This window comes from Trichoplusia ni, unplaced genomic scaffold, assembly GCF_003590095.1.
Source record: "Trichoplusia ni isolate ovarian cell line Hi5 unplaced genomic scaffold, tn1 tig00003437, whole genome shotgun sequence".
NCBI lineage: Eukaryota > Metazoa > Arthropoda > Insecta > Lepidoptera > Noctuidae > Trichoplusia > Trichoplusia ni.
The window spans coordinates 156,036-174,091 of NW_020800391.1; the positions used below are offsets into that span (position 1 = coordinate 156,036).

Consider the following 18,056-nt stretch of genomic DNA (forward strand, 5'->3'; position numbering starts at 1 on the left):
GATAATAAATATAACGATATTAAAAGTTAAAAAAAAATAAAAAAAAACCCTCTGAGAAAGAGCACAAGTCATTACATAATAATAAATGTAAACAAAAGACTAGGACTCAAAGCAAAGTAATGTAAACGTACGCATCGGCGTAACCGGTTACTATTCTCATTGGTACACACTATACGCCGCCAAGTGCCTGATACGGAATTTGTTATCTGTGACGGTGTTATATATAAATGACATTTGAGGTTTATTCGTATTCGGCGCAGGAGTTTGTTTGCTCTTCGCGTTGTCTATAATTTATATTTCACAAATAACAAGGGCATGGTACAGTTCAAAGTCTAAAAATATATAATCTTGAATATTTTTTTAAAGTTTGTTAAACGAAGTATTTCACAATGAATCCTATCACACAAGTAAGTCAACTTTAATTTATTAAACAAGTAATAATGCTTTCTACTGTGCGATAAAAAGTTTTTGTGTAAAAATTGTAGGATGGTGCAGAAATTTTGTGATTTATGGATAATTAAGTGAAAGAATGTGCTGAGTTGCGTGTATAATATTTAGATGGTTTTGTTGAGACTGCTTTCTGTAATATCGAATAGTTTTCGGTCCAAAGTCCAAAGTTCATTGTACAGTGGGTAATATATACAGTACCGCTCCCCACTTTGTGTAATACATAACAAATCGACTTTCCTTTGATTTCACCTTCATAAATTTTAATTTAAAAATAGAATTAATGCATTTACTCCGTGAAGGTCGACGTGTTACACAGAAAATTTTACTAATAGAAACATACATGTATCTAGCTTGTGTTTTTTTTTTGTTTTCGTGTCTGATTCCTAATCCAAATTATACATTTATAGTTCTCTTAGCATCCCATGAATGAAAACATCAGCAAAACATACATTTTCTAGAAAACATGGTTATGTGTTATTGGGGTCATTATACTTTGGCTAAAAATTATCCATTCTCCATTTTGTATTTACGGTTATATTCCAGGCTTCAGTTTTATTATTATGATATAGTTTTCAGATCACAACATATTAAGATAATATCATCCTAACCTTGTTGCTGGGCGATCTTCCAAATATTTAGAAAAGGTTTAATGCCTTTTTAGTATGATCATAGTAGATGTTCTGTCAAGTGTTGATAAATTGTTACAAAGGTCACTTCTATGATAAGATTAGGTAATTGCAATCAAATAGTTAACTGTTAGTAATCATAAATTACTTGATGGATAGAGTGGAAAAATCAATGAGAGGCCTCAGCCCTGCAGTGAGTCAGTAATGGTTAAACAAAAAGAAAGTTAAAACTGAAACTAAACTACTGCCAAAGGAACTAGAAATGTAATCATTATTTTAGTAATTGTCATCATCATCACCAGCCTCGTATAACCATTGCTGGGCACAGGAATTAGTTTGTTAATGCCAATATCCTCTCCCTTGGTCATCTCAATCTAAAATATGTGATAATAGAATCAGTGATGACTATAGCCTTCTTGGCTCACTCACTAGTGTCATTCACCTTTTTGCACAAAAATATAATTTGAAGATGTGTAATTATTTCAGTAACAGGTTTAACCAGTTACTGAATGTATATGATATTATGAAATTGGTAACTTTCCTTTTATAAATAAATAACAAGTTTCGTAAAAGAGCTATTTTACTTGTAAAATACTTATGTTATCAGCATAAAGCATCCTGCATTCAAACTAATTTACATAGTAACAGAAATTAATTAAATGATGCCATGACTGCAAGTTACCGAAGAATAATAAATAATATTGTAAATTCAAATGTATTATAAGCTAGCTTATAAATTATATATCATTTTACAGCTGTGCGTCTTTGACACAAACAGATATACACAATTTATCACTTGAAACAACGTTTATGTCATCTTGTTATAATGTATGTTCATTTTAGACTAATGGTTATGAAAACCCAAAAAAAAATTTCAAGTAAATCATTTGTTTATCTCATTTGAAATAATCTCATGTCACACTTAATCTATTGTTGTATCTGTGTTTTGTTTTTCTGTGAGATGTGCCTTTTGTCCTTAATAGAACATTGTTCAAAAAAGTTTTAGACTTAAAAATTCTACCATCTATTATATTGGATAAATATCTGTATATTACTGAAAAAAATGCGAATGAATTATGTAATAATGTAAGCTTTTGTTATGCTAATGCTATAGCTATTTGTAATTTATCTTCTATAACAGATTATATTCTACCTACATAGAATAATATTAGGGCTCAGTATCAGCATTCATAAAAAATATCTCAATTTATACATTTAACCTACTTTAGCATTACCAATATTTTCCTTTCATATTTATATGAGAAATTATGAAAAACAATGCAAGGTTACTAGATAACTTAAAACAAGGAGATTAATATAAAAGAACCTTGATAAATACTGATGTCATAGCAATAAAACACTGATAATCCAAAAAAAACTAATAAGCATTTAGTTATTGATAAAATAAATAAACTATTGTTAGAATTTTCCATATAAAATTTAAATAATCATGCGGGACAACAATGAAACAATACTTTAATATCCAAAAAGATTGCATTAGTTTGGCTTTTCCATAATAATTGTAATTAATTATTTATGAACATTGAAACAACTTAAATCTGTTACTTTTTGCCTCAAACTTCAAGAATTGCACAACATTAATATTTCCTTCAGGAAAATAAACTGTTCTTCACCACTATCAACATAAGGAGCAATTAATATTTGCAACTGGAAAACTCCGATACTTTGAGACTGAGTCAATAAATTAAATTAGTTTGTTTAAAAAGAGTTTTAATTTCTATTTCTAAGGCTTTGCAATTCCGATGTCAATTTATTATTTGCCGCAAGCAGTTATTTGGTATTAATGTGACAAGTATAAGCATACTGTTTCTTTTTTTTTTGTTATGTTGTGAATAAATATTATATAAAAAATATATGTTGTTTCAGGTTATACGCGCCACTAGGCCCATTTACAGGAAGCTGTCGACGTCAGCCCCTGTCGCAGCTGCGGCTAAGCCTCTGCCCACAACGGGAATGTGCTTTGGTACGTATCACAGAAACATTAGGGGAAAATTTGTGTGTATGTTTGTTACCCCTCTACGCACTATAAATTAGCTAATACCGACTGGATATCTACTTGCGGAAGAGGCAGATTACCATATAGTACAAAGTACTCTTTCGATTTAATGTGGTATATAATGAACAGACCTGCATTAACAAATAAGCTGTAAATATTTGCAAAAGATAGTATCTACATATTTCATGGAAGTACATGTTAATACCTATTCACGTGTTAATCCTCCACTAAGAATTGTTAACTTCGGCTTATAATTCCATAACCTAGCATTATTAATACTTTTATACTGAGGTAGCACGCGGCAAGGTATTAAATGTAATCACCGTCAAGGTGTCAACTAAATAGGCACCTTACATATCGTTTGAACCCACATGGCTTATTTCTTTTACTGTATCTATAAATTGTTATCAATAGATAAATGTGTACGGAATTGGAGGATTATTTATGACAATCTTCTAGTCTAAAGAGTGGAATGTGTTCGGCGTGTTTATTATTTTACAAAGAATTTTTGATAAGGCTAAAGGCCTATGCATACTATATTAGAACTGGTACATACTCACCTATCCGGGCGTTCGCTAAACGCACGTCCACAGCTTGTTTGTGTATGTATTTCGACATGTTACCGTGCGTCATTGATACCTCTGTGACGCATATAAAATTAGTAGTGCTTAGATTCTACTAAATTTAATAAAAAACGTCATCACCCAACTTGTAACAATCTTAATAAATTCTCTAAAGTAAAATTTATTAAGACAATCTATACAGAAATTAAGTGGGATTAGATCGTAACAGCCAAAAAAAAAATTAAGATAAGATTACATGATCAAGTAGGATTTACGTCGGACTTTGTTGCCATGTAGTAAGTAAATAAATAAGTAATTTAAAAAACTAAATACTAATACATAATACTCAAAAGAAAACAAATACTAATGTATTTTGAATGAGTGTTGTTGAAGAACTGAGTTGTTATTGTCCAGACAACGTTTACAATTTTGAGGTCAAATTGATTATGTAGCTATAGATTGTACTAAGCCTTTACAGACGAAAATAACAACGAGAAGATTGCGAACTCTATAGTCAAAACGAATGTTAATAGCTGATTTTTAATGTTTACTTAACTGATAATAGAGGACAACAAACCATAATTAAAGTTGTGCAATAATATTGATGTTGTAATCAAGATAGATACGTCTCTAGTGGTTTTCATCTTGGTTCAAAGTCCGATATTACATATACACAGACTATAATCGTCTAATTGCTCTACGAAGGCCTCTAAAGAAGGATTGAGATTGAATCATCGGGCTTATTAGGAGTTTTTATTTATTAGAGGAGGAATCCATTATATGGAGTCCCGGATTCCTCACGATATTTTCTTCTCTTTTTGAGGAGCTCGTAGCTCAGCTATAACTGCACAAGTTGATTTATCACAGGTTAAGCTACGCTTGGTCGACGGTCGTTCCGTAAATGGGTGATCGATAGACCATTGATGTCATCACGAGTACCTACGTGTTTCGGAAGGCACGTTAAATTGTGGGCCCCGATTGTCATACACACATCTTTGACATTCGTTAGTCAGAAGCTAGAAAGTCTGACAAAAAATCTAACTAAGGAGCATCGTGTTGCCCAGGTAACTTGGTTGAGGAGGTCAGGTAGGCAGTCGCTCCTTAACCACTGGCACTTAATTGCATCCGGTCGGACTACTAGTAGACTCCAACATAGTTGACAAATGCTGGAGGGATGATATTTTCTCCACCATTCATCAATATTTTCATAAAACCTCATTGAAACGCTTGGATAAAAAAAGGACCAGCATTCATGGCAAATTTATATTTTCAGAGCTCAGCGAGGAACAGAAGGCTCTCCAAGACTTGGCCCGCAAGTTCACCAGGGAGGAGATTGTCCCAGTAGCGGCCCAATACGATAAGACCGGGGAGTACCCATGGCCCATCGTCAAGAAGGCGTGGGAGGTCGGCCTAATGAACGGCCACATCCCCGAACATTGCGGTAATGATGTTCATAATAACTGTGATGATTCGTTTACACGACTTTTTAATCATATTTGACTGTTCACACTATTGATAGGTAGAGTTTGTAATATACCTGAAGTATGGTATTATTGCTTATCTTCTTTTCAAATGAAGTTTTTCATGTTTTGCCTGATCAGTTTGACAGGCATCTGAATATTATATAGTACTTTTTTACTAATATTATTTTGATATTATCAATATCTGTTACATGCAACTAGTTTTAAAGGATAATATATGTGTGTCACTGCAAGGCTCTTCTTACACGCAGGACAAACAATCTTAGCTAGGTCGTAAGATGGATGTCAAGTGCACGCAGGAAAGACATGGCATCAGATGGATGCTAATAGTTACTTGGAGACTAAATCGTGAGATAAAGCGACTTGTTACCTAGTGTCCAAAGAGTCTCAGCTTTAATGTCGTAGTGTAAACGATACCACAATTGGATTTAATTGAATTAAATACCCTAATACACTCATAATGTTCCTCACAGTCAACAAGAGTAATTAAAATCTCTCGAATCAATTACAACAGTATTGTGTTAACTATTGTTACTTGATTGCACCATAATTATAATTATAGTGCAACAGAATTAATTTGTCTATTTCTAAACAGCGAGTTAAAGTTAACAGGATGTTATGCAACACAATCTAATTCTTATTTATTAACAAACATTAAGTAACTATCGTTCAAACTCTATATTTGGCTTAGCCATGGTCGAATCATGTCAACAAACCCAGAAGGTTAAACACGCGATAAATTACTTCTTCTGTTACACAGATACCTTCAACATATTGGTAACATATAATTTAGTTTCGCTAGTATTTCTGTTCTTCTACTGTTTGCATTGTAGTATGGTGTCTTTGGTGTAATTCAGAATAATTTATAAAAAAATAGCATGATACGAGTGATAAATATTGTCTTTACAGAGCAATATTTTAAAATGAAATAGCAAAGATTAAAATGTCAGACACCATGCTAGAAAGCAGACATTTGTATGGTACACATTCTAAAGATACATCACAATTAATAGCCATTTGAAATCATATCTTAAATTAAACAAAACAAAGTCTAATATAATTGTCGTTAAAGTTGTAAGATAACTTACAGGAGGCATGGGTTTAGGAGTATTCGACACTTGTCTAATAGCTGAAGAGATGTCTTATGGGTGCTCAGGCATTACAGGCCCCATTACTGTCACGTTAATAGGTGTAAGTCTTTCAAAATCGGTACAGGATTTATTCTAGATATATAAAATTTACAGGGACAGAACATAGAGAGAAATAAAAAATATTCTACGCCGAACCAAACTTTAAAAAAAATCTTCAACCCCAATGTTTTAGTAAGAGTTACAAAATGAATTATGATAAATAGCACATCAAGTTGCTCAAAACATTTAAATCATTCTTTTGTACAGTAAATACGTCATAGTTCTACTGAATATAATAATGTGACTAAAACGAATTGTAACTAATAATAAGCGATACACAAAAACCTCTTTATAATTTATAATTGTATTCACAATTTGCACAACAAAGGGTCTATGGTATAAATACCGAATAAATAAACATCAGTATATTTGCAGTCAGTTCTACTCTAGAAATTCAAATTTATACCTACTGAAAAACACACTAGATAAGCGATGGCATGACATTTTCTCTTCTATGTTCTGTAATTGTATCTGAAAGGTTTTCATGGAATAAAAATAATAGCTTTACAGGCCTAATAAATGAAAGTAATTTTAATCAGTATATATTCAGCTTGAAGTAAAGTTAACAATATTAATTCCAAGTTCCTTGCACCGTCGACAGGGGGCGTTAATTTAGGAGTGTTGGAGAACTGTCTAGTGTGCGAGGAACTGTCTTACGGTTGCTCAGGCATAATGGCGGCGATAACGATCACCGAAGTCGGAGTGAGCAAGTTACTGTAGCGTGTGAATCATATTCTGGTTATATGCGGTGATAGCATGTGGAATTTATTCTACCCTTTAGCTTTCACTCTTACTCTTTATCCTATTCGTTTCAATTCCCCCTACAATCACCTCTTAAAGCTGTAGTGATTGTCGAAGTGAGACAATGTTCTCTCTGTCTGTAGAGCACTATCTCGCTTTCACTATAGCAACATTACTGCTTTAAGAGATGGCGGTAGGGTGACTTTAAGTACTTAAAGAAATGTCACACAATTCTATAAGTACTGGATACAACTTATCTTTAGACAGTCATTTTTTAATCACTATTTAATAAGAATATATTACAGAGTATTATAAAGGTGATGACTGTTTAATAACTTTCCATGGATTAAGTCAGTATAAACATGAAACAGTCTTATTTTCGGTCGGTGGCAGAGTTTAACCAGTCATGGTTTTCTACATACATTACTAAGTTAAGAGGTGGCGATCAAAACACAGTTACAAAATATTTTATTTTATTACCGACATCAAATACAACTGACTCTCCATTTAAACATTTCCCATATTTTTCCACAGTTAAACACCATTGATACCGAATGATGATTTACTTAAAAAGAACACATTTTAAATCAAATGCAATATGTATGAATGTACATCAAATCGATCGGGCGTACGTGTCTCTATAATGACAATGACACTTACATACAAAGTAGAGGCTCAATGTTAAAAAAAATCGATACATTGGAAATTAAAACAACGTTAGCAATTTTTAATGTTTTACCTACAATTTTGTTACAAAAGCAACAAAGTATTATTTAATATTTGTTAAGAAGTCTATAAAATTGCGGTCCGCAAAACATTTTTTGGTACTGGTTTATTTTGAGACCGATTATTGGGCAAGGGACTTCTACATTTCGGTCAAGACTGCTCCGTCTAGAGCTACCTCACACGAATTCCTTAAGAAGAGCTTAGTACCACTAATTACAGTCGTCAAGAGCCCAAAATAGACTTAGTACATTTCAGGGGGGACGGGTCTTCTAGGAGTATTCGAAGACTGCCTAATAGGAGAAGAAATGGCATTCGGATGCGCAGGCATCTATAACGTCATGGGAGGCAGCCACTTAGGAGTGAGTTCTGACATTATCAATGTCACACAACACTGGGTCTTTCTATAATGTCTGTTAATAGTGTCTGTTCTCTATATTCGCTTTATGTCACGTTAGCATGGTCGTGCAGAAATCAATCACGCTGAAATACGCTTTACGATCATTTGGAGGTACAAAATTTGCCTTACGAGCTAGTAGCTGCTACTACGAGCGGGTAGTTTTTGAAGCCTCCATTTAAGTTGAGTTTTAAAAATTAATAAGATTTTGGCTGAATATCCATATACGGTCTTAATTACTTTATTAACAATAAAGTTAATTAATAATAAGACTGTTTCTTCAAGAAAACGACGGCTAAAAGTTGTAGGAGCTTACTTTCAAAATTAAAAGTTAAAAAGCATACCATTAATTGGGTAATAATAAAAAGCTAGACATGCTGGAATTAGTAGAAATACCTTGTGGATCTAGAGCGTGTAGAAGCTCACTAGCTATTATTAAATTTATCAATTTATCGTCCAAATAAAGAAACCAAATAAATAATGCCTTTCACAGAATATTAGTAGTACCATACGGATCTAAGTAGATTTGTAGTTAATTACCCCACAATCGTCAATTCTAGGACCAAAATGGCTAGTTGTCTATAGAAATTGTTGTGTTCAGCCGGTTTGAGCTTCAGGAGACATTTCAGGGGGCGTGGGTGTTCTTGGAGTGTTTGAGGAGTGCCTTGTAGGCGAGGAAATGGCATTCGGATGCACAGGCATTACTACCGCAATCGGAGGCACCAACTTAGGAGTGAGTCTCGACATTCAATGTCACACAACACTGGGTCTTCCTGTAATGTTTGTTAATATTGTCTGTTCTCTACATTCGCTTTATGTCATGTTAGCATGTTCGTGCAGGAATGTCGAGGGGCAGCCACGCGGGATGTAATACTTAACAGGAATTACTCGGTTACAAATACTACCATACTAAATAATAACATTGTTATTAAAATAAAAGAAAACAATTGCCTGTATAGTTTCTAATGCACTATTTTAGGATGATATTTAATTTGTTCGTGGTATAAGGTTTCAAATCTAGGTCTGTGTGTCGGTTCATAAAATATACGTGGTCTTATTATGCAAACAACTTTTATGTGTAAATAGTGTCAGTCTTTTCTCGTCACGCTATTAAAACCAAACAAAGTTATATGAAATAATATTGGTTTTTTAATGTTGTATGTTACAATCTGATATATACCTCAAACCCTGACCAAAGCACGTCACGATACACCTGTACTATCAACCTTACCTTAAAATTACATGTTGAGAACACATATTTAAGTATTCAAGAGTTTCGCCTCTGATCATTTTACAAAAATCGATTCACGTATTGCGTCAGGTGATATACACCTGTGACTTTCCCAAAGCGGCACATAATGATTACTTACTAGCAAACTGTAAGCAAAAAAATATAAAACCTTTTTCAGTCTCAAAATCTTATAGCAAGTTAGTACCATGTATCGTGCGCACCCCTTAGCTTATTGTCAGTCTGTTCCCTCCAGGTGGTATGAATATGGATGTCTTTGACGGGTGTATGGTAGCTGAAGAGCTGGCGTACGGGTGCACAGGCATTATGACAGCAATGGAAGCCAGTGGTCTTGGAGTGAGTGGCTTTCGTGCCCCGCTTAGCTTACTAACGCGATTTGACTAACCGTATTCAAGATAGGCACTAAGGTCGTTCTAAAATCTGTACATATTGTGGTGTAGCTACCTTGGATGGGACCTGGTGCGGACGTTGGTGGTGTCACCCCATCGAAAGTAAATTATATATCATAAAATATATGGATAATTTATTATTTATAATATTGAAGAAATATCAAAACACAATAAAGAAGGGCTAAAATTTCTTCTTTCTAGCTTAGACAGTTGCAAACTCAGGAATAATTTCATAGGCTCTTTTGAGGGAATAATAGAATTCTACATAGAGCTGAGCTAATGTTAGGCGAGGAATCCCACATGAAGAAGAAATTTCAGAGCTTGCGTTTTTTTTTTCATCGGGTGTCACCCCAAGAAAGTTGACAACTGGTACGACTAGCCCCCGACTCTAGTATGCTACGCCACTGTGTACATATTTGACAGTAAAAGAGGGTCTTCTATCTCTCAGTGCTGTTCTTGAATATGGCTGTCTATGTCTATAACTAATATCTTTAACGTTTACTATTTACTAATAACGCCTATATGCATATTTATGTCCGTTCATATTATTAATGCTTATAAGTTGTAATATTAGAACGAACAATTATTTGATGACGAATGAATGTTATCTTATTACATTAATTCATTCATGAGCATTAATAATCATGTTACCTATTCCATGAAAACTTAAAGAATAGTGGCTATATTAGAAAATAGCTAACTTGTTTATAAATGTATGAAACCTTATTGCTAATTTAGATGTTAATTTTTGTTATAAATTTTAAGAATGAAAGTAATATGAACACTATTCTTTGGTATTGCTTTGGGAAATATCATTGTGTTTGTTTAATACTAACATTTTAATAGTATTTTTGCATGTTATAATTATATCCCACATATTATATTCTTATTAATAATTTATATAAAACAATGCATCTTTAAAGTTTATGTTTGTACTGTGACTTACAGAGTATGTAGTACATTTACAATTAAATTAAAATTATTATAAACGTATATTAATAATTAATATTTATGTAATATTGTAACGTTTTTTGTCTAACATACAGCTGTATGCTTACGATTCTGCTATATTTATTTGAGGTACTAATACCTAAGTGCGTATGGTATATTTTCTACATTATTTTTCAGCAAATGCCCGTCATTATTGCCGGTAATAAGGAACAACAGAAGAAATACCTCGGCAGACTTATTGAAGAGCCTATTGTTGCTGTAAGTCTTGGAATAATACTGCATATTTACGTTACCTTTCCCACACACCACAAGCTTCTTAGCAACTTGCAATAAAACTTTGGAAAGTGCCTCAGCTTTCATCTCTTTTTTTACATCTTTACACAACAAAGACGTTATTATTCAACTACAGTTCTTGAGCAAAATGAATGCAATTTAAAGCCACCTAGAGTAGGTATCCAATATTTTTCTCACGGAGACTATAGCTTTGCATGTGCAGTTACTTAAAGTATTTTTTGTTTAGGCCTATTGTGTGACTGAACCTGGTGCGGGATCCGATGTTGCCGGCGTCAAAACCAGAGCCGAGAAGAAAGGAGACGAGTGGATCATCAACGGACAAAAAATGTGGATCACAAACGGAGGGGTCGCCAACTGGTATGTCTAGCTCTCAACGTGCAGCTAGTCGCTATGGGGGACGTCAGGGACGCTAACTTAATCTGGTTATGCAGATGCGATATTGAAAAGATGTATTTTTTTTCAACATTTAATAGACTGTTCGTTGCAAATACAGGTATTTCGTGCTGGCACGAACCAACCCCGATCCCAAGTGCCCAGCTAGCAAGGCCTTTACCGGTTTTATCGTCGAGAGGGAATGGGCCGGAGTTACACCCGGACGCAAGGTAAATATCTTTGAAACGACATTAGTTCGACTTACTTTATACGGTTTCTTTAAGTTTGTTACAAACTGGTTCCACGAGTTGTTCCGATTTTCAAAAGAGTCCTTTGCATGGCTTTTCATTTATTTGGGGATTTGAATGAACGTTTGAAATTTGAGTAAAAGCAGAGTGACGGTAATGTAATTTATTAGAAAATGTTGTACATTCGGTGTTTTCCTTGGTCCTGTAGGAACAAAACATGGGACAGCGTGCGTCGGACACACGTGGCATCACCTTCGAGGACGTTCGCGTTCCCAAAGAAAACGTGCTGATCGGAGAAGGCGCTGGTTTCAAGATCGCTATGGGCGCTTTTGACAAGACTCGCCCCCCGGTAACTAAACACTCGTATTATAAAACAGCGTATTATCTAGAATAAGTTACATTGGTCATATTAAGGTTGTCCCGAGGTTGTTTTAGTGAACTAAATATAGTTTTCCTTAACTATTCTTCAAAGTTAGTCATTTATTGATGTAACGATACATACCCACTTTACCTACAGGTAGCAGCTGGTGCTACTGGTTTGGCGCAGCGAGCGCTCACCGAGGCCACTAAGTACGCTCTGGAACGCAAGACGTTCGGCGTCCCGATCGCGAGGCACCAGGCCGTCGCCTTCATGTTGGCTGACATGGCCATCGGCGTGGAGACAGCGCGTCTGGCCTGGATGAGGGCCGCCTGGATGGCTGACTATGGTACGTTAACATATACCTATTATTTCCACCTACATAAACATTTGTATTTACTGTTTTAATGTATTAGCCAATTTGTATGTGTCAGCAACCTAGCCAACGTACAACCTATTCAATGTATGAGGAACGCAATTCGATTGTGCGACTTTACACGTGCTACAAATATAGACCCACTAGCTTTTCGCCCGCAGCTTTGCCCGCGTCGAGGCTGGTTATATAGCGTTTCCAAGAGAACTCTTCAAAAGTCCGGGATAAAAACTATAATATGTTCTTTCTCAAGGTCATCTCTATCTCTGTACCAAATTCAATTAAAATCGGTTCAGTGGTTCAGACGTGAAAGCGTAACAGACAGACAGACAGAGTTACTTTCACATTTATAATATTAGTAAGGATCATTGAAAGAAAACAAAACATCAACTGTTCTATGTTTTACAGGCATCAGGAACACAGTCCTTGCTTCGGTAGCCAAGTGCCACGCTTCTGAAATCGCCAACAAAGCAGCCGCTGACGCCGTACAAATCTTCGGAGGCAACGGTTTCAACACGGACTACCCCGTTGAGAAACTCATGCGAGACGCCAAGATCTACCAGATCTATGAAGGCACGTCACAGATCCAGAGACTCATCATCTCCAGGGAGATCCTCAACAACGCTATGCAATCCAACTAAATATTAAACTATATCTATCTACCTATACACATATTCGGCGTATTGAACTCTTTGGATGAATTGTCTTCGTAATACTAAGTAGAACGCATAAATGTACAGTATTGTTCACTATAAAAAAGAATAATCACAAAATAAACTTCTTAAAAACATTAAATACTTTTATTGTGATTTTATTAAACCACAAACTATACCTACCTAATGCAATAGCGCATAGAACATTTATACTTCATCATTTAAATTATATAATAATACACTATGAGTTCTTGTTGGCCATACCATAATCTATATATATCTTTCTAGACACAATAAAGTAGGAATATAACTATCCCGACATAAATAGTCTGTTATAAAGACATTGCGTGCCAATTTTACCTAATCTAGACCGCATTTTGAAAGTTCAGAGGTCCACTTGCCCCCGGCCACTTGTGATATCTCACAAAATACTCAGTCACACAATTATTCAAAAATAATTGTGAACTGATAATGCTTAGGTACACTTATATTCTTTGTCCTGGCGCATTATACTACAAAAATGAGGTGGAATACAGTTTCCAGGATAATATAGTAGTCTTTGTAGAATAGGGTATTTGACTAAATTTAGTAATATAAGTCTGTTTAGTCCGTCAAACAGATTAAATTGAATTCTCAATTCAGTTTATCACAACATTGAAAAGTAAATTTAAAGTAGTAGGGGCTAGTAACATTACTTGCGCGTAAAAAGCGAACTAGTAAGTAATGTCACACGAGATTTTCCCATCCCTACATTTCTACATCCATCCATCCATCTATTTGCAGAATTCATTTCATTTCTGATTAAGATAAAATAAAAAATACGTATCTAATATGTTTCGGAGATCCGTCTGACGCACTAAACAGATTTTTTCTCAAATACCTTATTAAATATTTATCACTAGGCAATTTGAATATTTTGACTCCCTCTAATCGAATGACGGGTTACAGATTTAGGTCTCTTTTAAATCTTTGACTGACGCAAGTAAAATAAATAGCAGTGTTTTAGTGCAGTGGAAATATATTGATTAGCCGCTCCTTATTATTTATTCATTTGAAAAAGGGTGACTCGAAGGTAGTGCTACAGTTACCTGCTACACTTTTCTTGGGTAACTGTCGCGTGGTACAAAGTTATTAGTATTTTTTAATTATAATCGCATCATAAATGCTCTCCTATCAACTTTGTGATAAGAGTCAACCTATGAAAAAAAGTGTTTTTGTGGTTATATTTTATAGAAAAACAAACAATTTGTACGAAATGTTTCGGTGTTTATGTGAAATACCAGGAACCGGCCGCGGTGCTGCAAGTTGGAAAAGGTATATTGCTATAGACCAAGTTGATAGACCTGATATTAGCTGATATTTTTCTTTTATTTGTCTGTCTAAGCAAGGTTTGTATTTAATACATAAAAATATATTTAATGCCATTTATTTATTCTGATAATTACCTATAGTATATTGTAAAAAGAGATAGCTGACTTCTTTGCTTTAAAATATTGCTGAGTAGTGCTCTTTAAAAAAAAAGACTAAAACAATATTGTGTAAGGTGTCAAATATAACTTTTTATGCAAACACAGCATTCATTGGTGTTGTAATTCGAATCTGATCAGGTAGAAATTTCCTTTGTATAGGCAATATAATTGCAGATAACCTAATAAGGTGGTAAGTCCAGTGTTGAATTCCAAAAGGTAATGGAAACATTGTTATTGCTGATTTATTTGTCGAGTCACGACAAGACAAAAAGTTTAGCTTTTAGTTTGTTTAATAAAAACTGTATTAAAGCTGTCTATTTGAAGCTTTCTGGAAATATTTAGGTGTCTTGAATATTTAGGTAGGTACCTACAAAAAATACCTACATAGTTTTTGTATTCAAGTTTAAAATTAATAGACAAATGAAACAGGGCTTTATAAGCCCTCTCTTTGGTTTGTTTTAATTATAACGATCTATGGATAGGTTTAGAGAAAAAAGACAAACGAGTACTATCGTATCTATAAATGGAATAACGACGAATTGATATTTTTTTTAATGTTTACACGCTACAGTGATATTACGAAACGTCTTCGCTACCGTTAGCTCGATACTCGTGAAAATTAGGTGAACGGTAGACACAATATTTAAAGTTTAAACAAAGTACAATGCATTCAACTCATCTCAGCGCGGCAGTGTCTAAAGAAAATCTGCTTACGACATAATACTGCGCATAAGTAACGACATCTATGAATACGTAACAATACTAATACCGCCATCTTAATCGTGGGAGATATAAATATACAGAGAGATGGCGCTGCTGAGCACCGGAAACAGTGATCTACATTTATTAACTTTCAAAATATTTAAACTGCAAATTAATATTAAATACATAAATAGGCTTCTTTTATTGTTCAAACAATTTAGTGCAATCAATAGAATTTATTTAACGAAGTGTCTGTTAATAAAGTTAAACATTGCAATCATACTCATAAAGATTGACCTACATTCGGAGCCCTTGTGAAAGGATTGTGCAATAGAAACGGTCATTTATTACACAACACGGCATGTTCATAAGCAAACGTAGTCATTTTGCATCATTTGCATGTTTTTTTAAACTAGCAGGCGTTGCTTGAAATAAAGATTCGCAAAAGTACTCTCAATTGTTTTACTTCATCCAATATATCTTCTATAATCTGCTTAAATATTTTTATCATTTTTAAATATTAATCAATGCATTTATAGTATTTTTTTGACAAAATAGGTCATGACACAGTTTTATTTCTAATTGGGTTATTTTCTCACTGCCCTTTACCGACTTATTTCAATGTCAGTCATGAGTACGGTAGCTCCATTGAACCCGAGTTATGTCGGTCGGAATATCAAAGTGTAAGTGAAGTGGCCTAGAGACCTACATTTTGTTTTTAAAACGTATTATCGCTTTTTCTGCGTGATTTTTGAGATAAAACATAAACTTATACGGCGTAGGTGTAATAGTATAAGTTAACCGGGCGACAATATTCTGTCGCCCTGTCCAATTATTTGTGTATAATGCACGAAGACGCTCCAAAAATGAGTGTAGCGCAAAGTCTAGCCGCCTCCACGAGCCAGGCGAAGAGTGAGATCGTGGCTGATGTCCCCGTGGACTATGATATTAACTCAACTGAACCGAAATCGACTCAAAATATTGAAATGGACTTGAAATTACCCTATGTGAACCCCACAAGCGGTAAGTGCACCACGCTATCTTAATTACTATTAGTAGATGTTCCATTATTTGGTAACCATCATGGTCAAGTCGTAACAAACTGTGAGTTAATGTATCTGGCATGTTTTACCACTCATATATTTCAGTATTCAAGTCATTGCTTTTTAAAATTGTACCTATATCACTGTGTTAATGTTTCTTACTTCGTAAGAAGTGTCGTTTTCAGTGTCAATATTATTTAATATTCAAATTGGCATCTATTAAGATTAATTGGGGACATGAGGTCTGGGAGATAAATACCTGTAGTGAATATCATTAGCTATACAAAGAAGACAAGTGTTGTATAATAATACGCACATAGATTAGATAGCTCCACATTATGTATATGCATTGTGGAGTCTACCTGCTCGTACGCTCGGCTGCACGGTGTGGCAACGCCGCATTGGTTTTTTCGCGCTATCCTGCGATAGAGTTGGCTGTGTGAAATAGTGTTTTAAGACTTACTGAATAATTGTGGTTCATAGAACATGTTTCGAGAATAGTTTGATTGTATAATTAACTACATCACGGTGAATGAATGTACATAAGCCCACTGTCAAATGGCTGCGTGGTTTTGACGTTTTGTATTCAATGGGCGCACGACGACGCATTTTGATTTCGTTTGGTGTCAGTAGGACACGCTTGCTCGGCTACGGGCTGCAGTGACTTGATCATGGCACTCCACTTGTTACAACATACGAACTTTATGTCATACACTTTCCACGGAACTGTTAAATTAAGCTATTAACAATAATACCTGCCCAACAATGTGTTAGGTATACGTACCTAACTACTATAAAACATTAATTTGTTCCTTATAGATATAGCTACTGCAACAATGGAGTTAGTTTTGTAGTATGGCGTAGTTAACTATTTTTATTCTGTTAAGAATCCGACAAGTAATGACTGCTTTTTATATCTGACTCATGAATCAATTAGATTGATCTGAACAAGTCGAAAGCTTAAGCAGACTATCTTAAGGTGAGATATCATTTGAAGTAATGATTAATTAGTTACTTTTAACGAAATATTAAACAGCTTTCCCAATTAGTAAAACTACACGTAGTCATACATCTATTCTAGCCCTAAAACATACGGCCTAAGCAGTGTATATTTGTATACTATAAGCAGTTTATACTTGCAGTAACATGGGGGATTTCATCTGTATATAAAATACAACAAATACAAAATCTTTATACCTACTTTACTATGATAACATTATTAGTATGTTGGTAATTTTGACACTAAATGCGTTTTCTAATAAGAAATAAGTACATGTTAGTAAGTCCCACTATTTAAGGTATTCCTATTGAATCCTGACATCACATACTTTCAGTAACTACATAAATCACACTGGGCTTAAAGTAAACCTTGCTTAGCAGTCTGGTGCAGTGATAGTGTTCAAACAAAATTCTATACAATTTGAAAATCTCGACTTAAAAGCAATACTTCAATAACCCATTGAATCATAAATGCAAGATTACTTCACTCGAATTGTAAAAAAAAATCCTTAACTTTCTTAACGGTTGACGAAACAATAAGTAATACCAAACAAGTTTTAATAAAGTCCTACTGAAACTTGTTTGCGTGTGATCGTAATTTATTATACGAATTTAGTAGAATATTTACGCATATTTGAATTACATTTGCTCAAACAAGCTAAAAACAACTTTTAGTCACATATAAATACATTTAAAACAGATGAAAAGTAGGTCTAGCATTAAATAGGATAGCCTAACCAATAAATCAACGCTTTGTGTATTTACGAA

The 18,056-nt window shown here is 34.3% G+C and overlaps 1 protein-coding gene and 1 pseudogene across 4 annotated transcripts; both read left to right on the forward strand.

Moving 5' to 3' along the window:
- The first annotated feature begins 222 nt into the window (after window positions 1-222).
- On the forward strand, window positions 223-13,217 carry LOC113507884 (probable medium-chain specific acyl-CoA dehydrogenase, mitochondrial). Of its 4 annotated transcripts, none has more exons than XM_026890827.1 (10): window positions 223-407; window positions 2,964-3,060; window positions 4,930-5,097; window positions 6,228-6,328; window positions 10,955-11,035; window positions 11,298-11,428; window positions 11,565-11,673; window positions 11,900-12,040; window positions 12,209-12,398; window positions 12,831-13,217. In XM_026890827.1, exons 1-10 carry the CDS (start codon window positions 390-392, stop codon window positions 13,061-13,063), a joined length of 1,269 nt encoding a protein of 422 aa, XP_026746628.1. In that variant the 5' UTR covers window positions 223-389; the 3' UTR covers window positions 13,064-13,217. The 4 variants fall into 4 exon arrangements, with proteins under 4 accessions (XP_026746628.1, XP_026746626.1, XP_026746624.1 ...); XM_026890825.1 differs by lacking the exon at window positions 6,228-6,328 and adding an exon at window positions 8,050-8,153 and having other exon boundaries at window positions 224-407; XM_026890823.1 differs by lacking the exon at window positions 6,228-6,328 and adding an exon at window positions 8,818-8,921 and having other exon boundaries at window positions 225-407.
- A 2,645-nt stretch (window positions 13,218-15,862) lies between these two features.
- The window catches only part of LOC113507886, a 54,347-nt pseudogene continuing 52,153 nt past the window's right edge, over window positions 15,863-18,056 (forward strand).

What these genes read in the sequence shown, in the direction of transcription:
- LOC113507884 (XM_026890825.1), top strand. An exon ending in TGGGAGGCAGCCACTTAGGA is followed by an intron (nt 8,154 to 10,954) that starts GTGAGTTCTGAC and finishes ATTATTTTTCAG; the next exon opens with CAAATGCCCGTCATTATTGC. An exon ending in TTGAAGAGCCTATTGTTGCT is followed by an intron (nt 11,036 to 11,297) that starts GTAAGTCTTGGA and finishes TTTTTTGTTTAG; the next exon opens with GCCTATTGTGTGACTGAACC.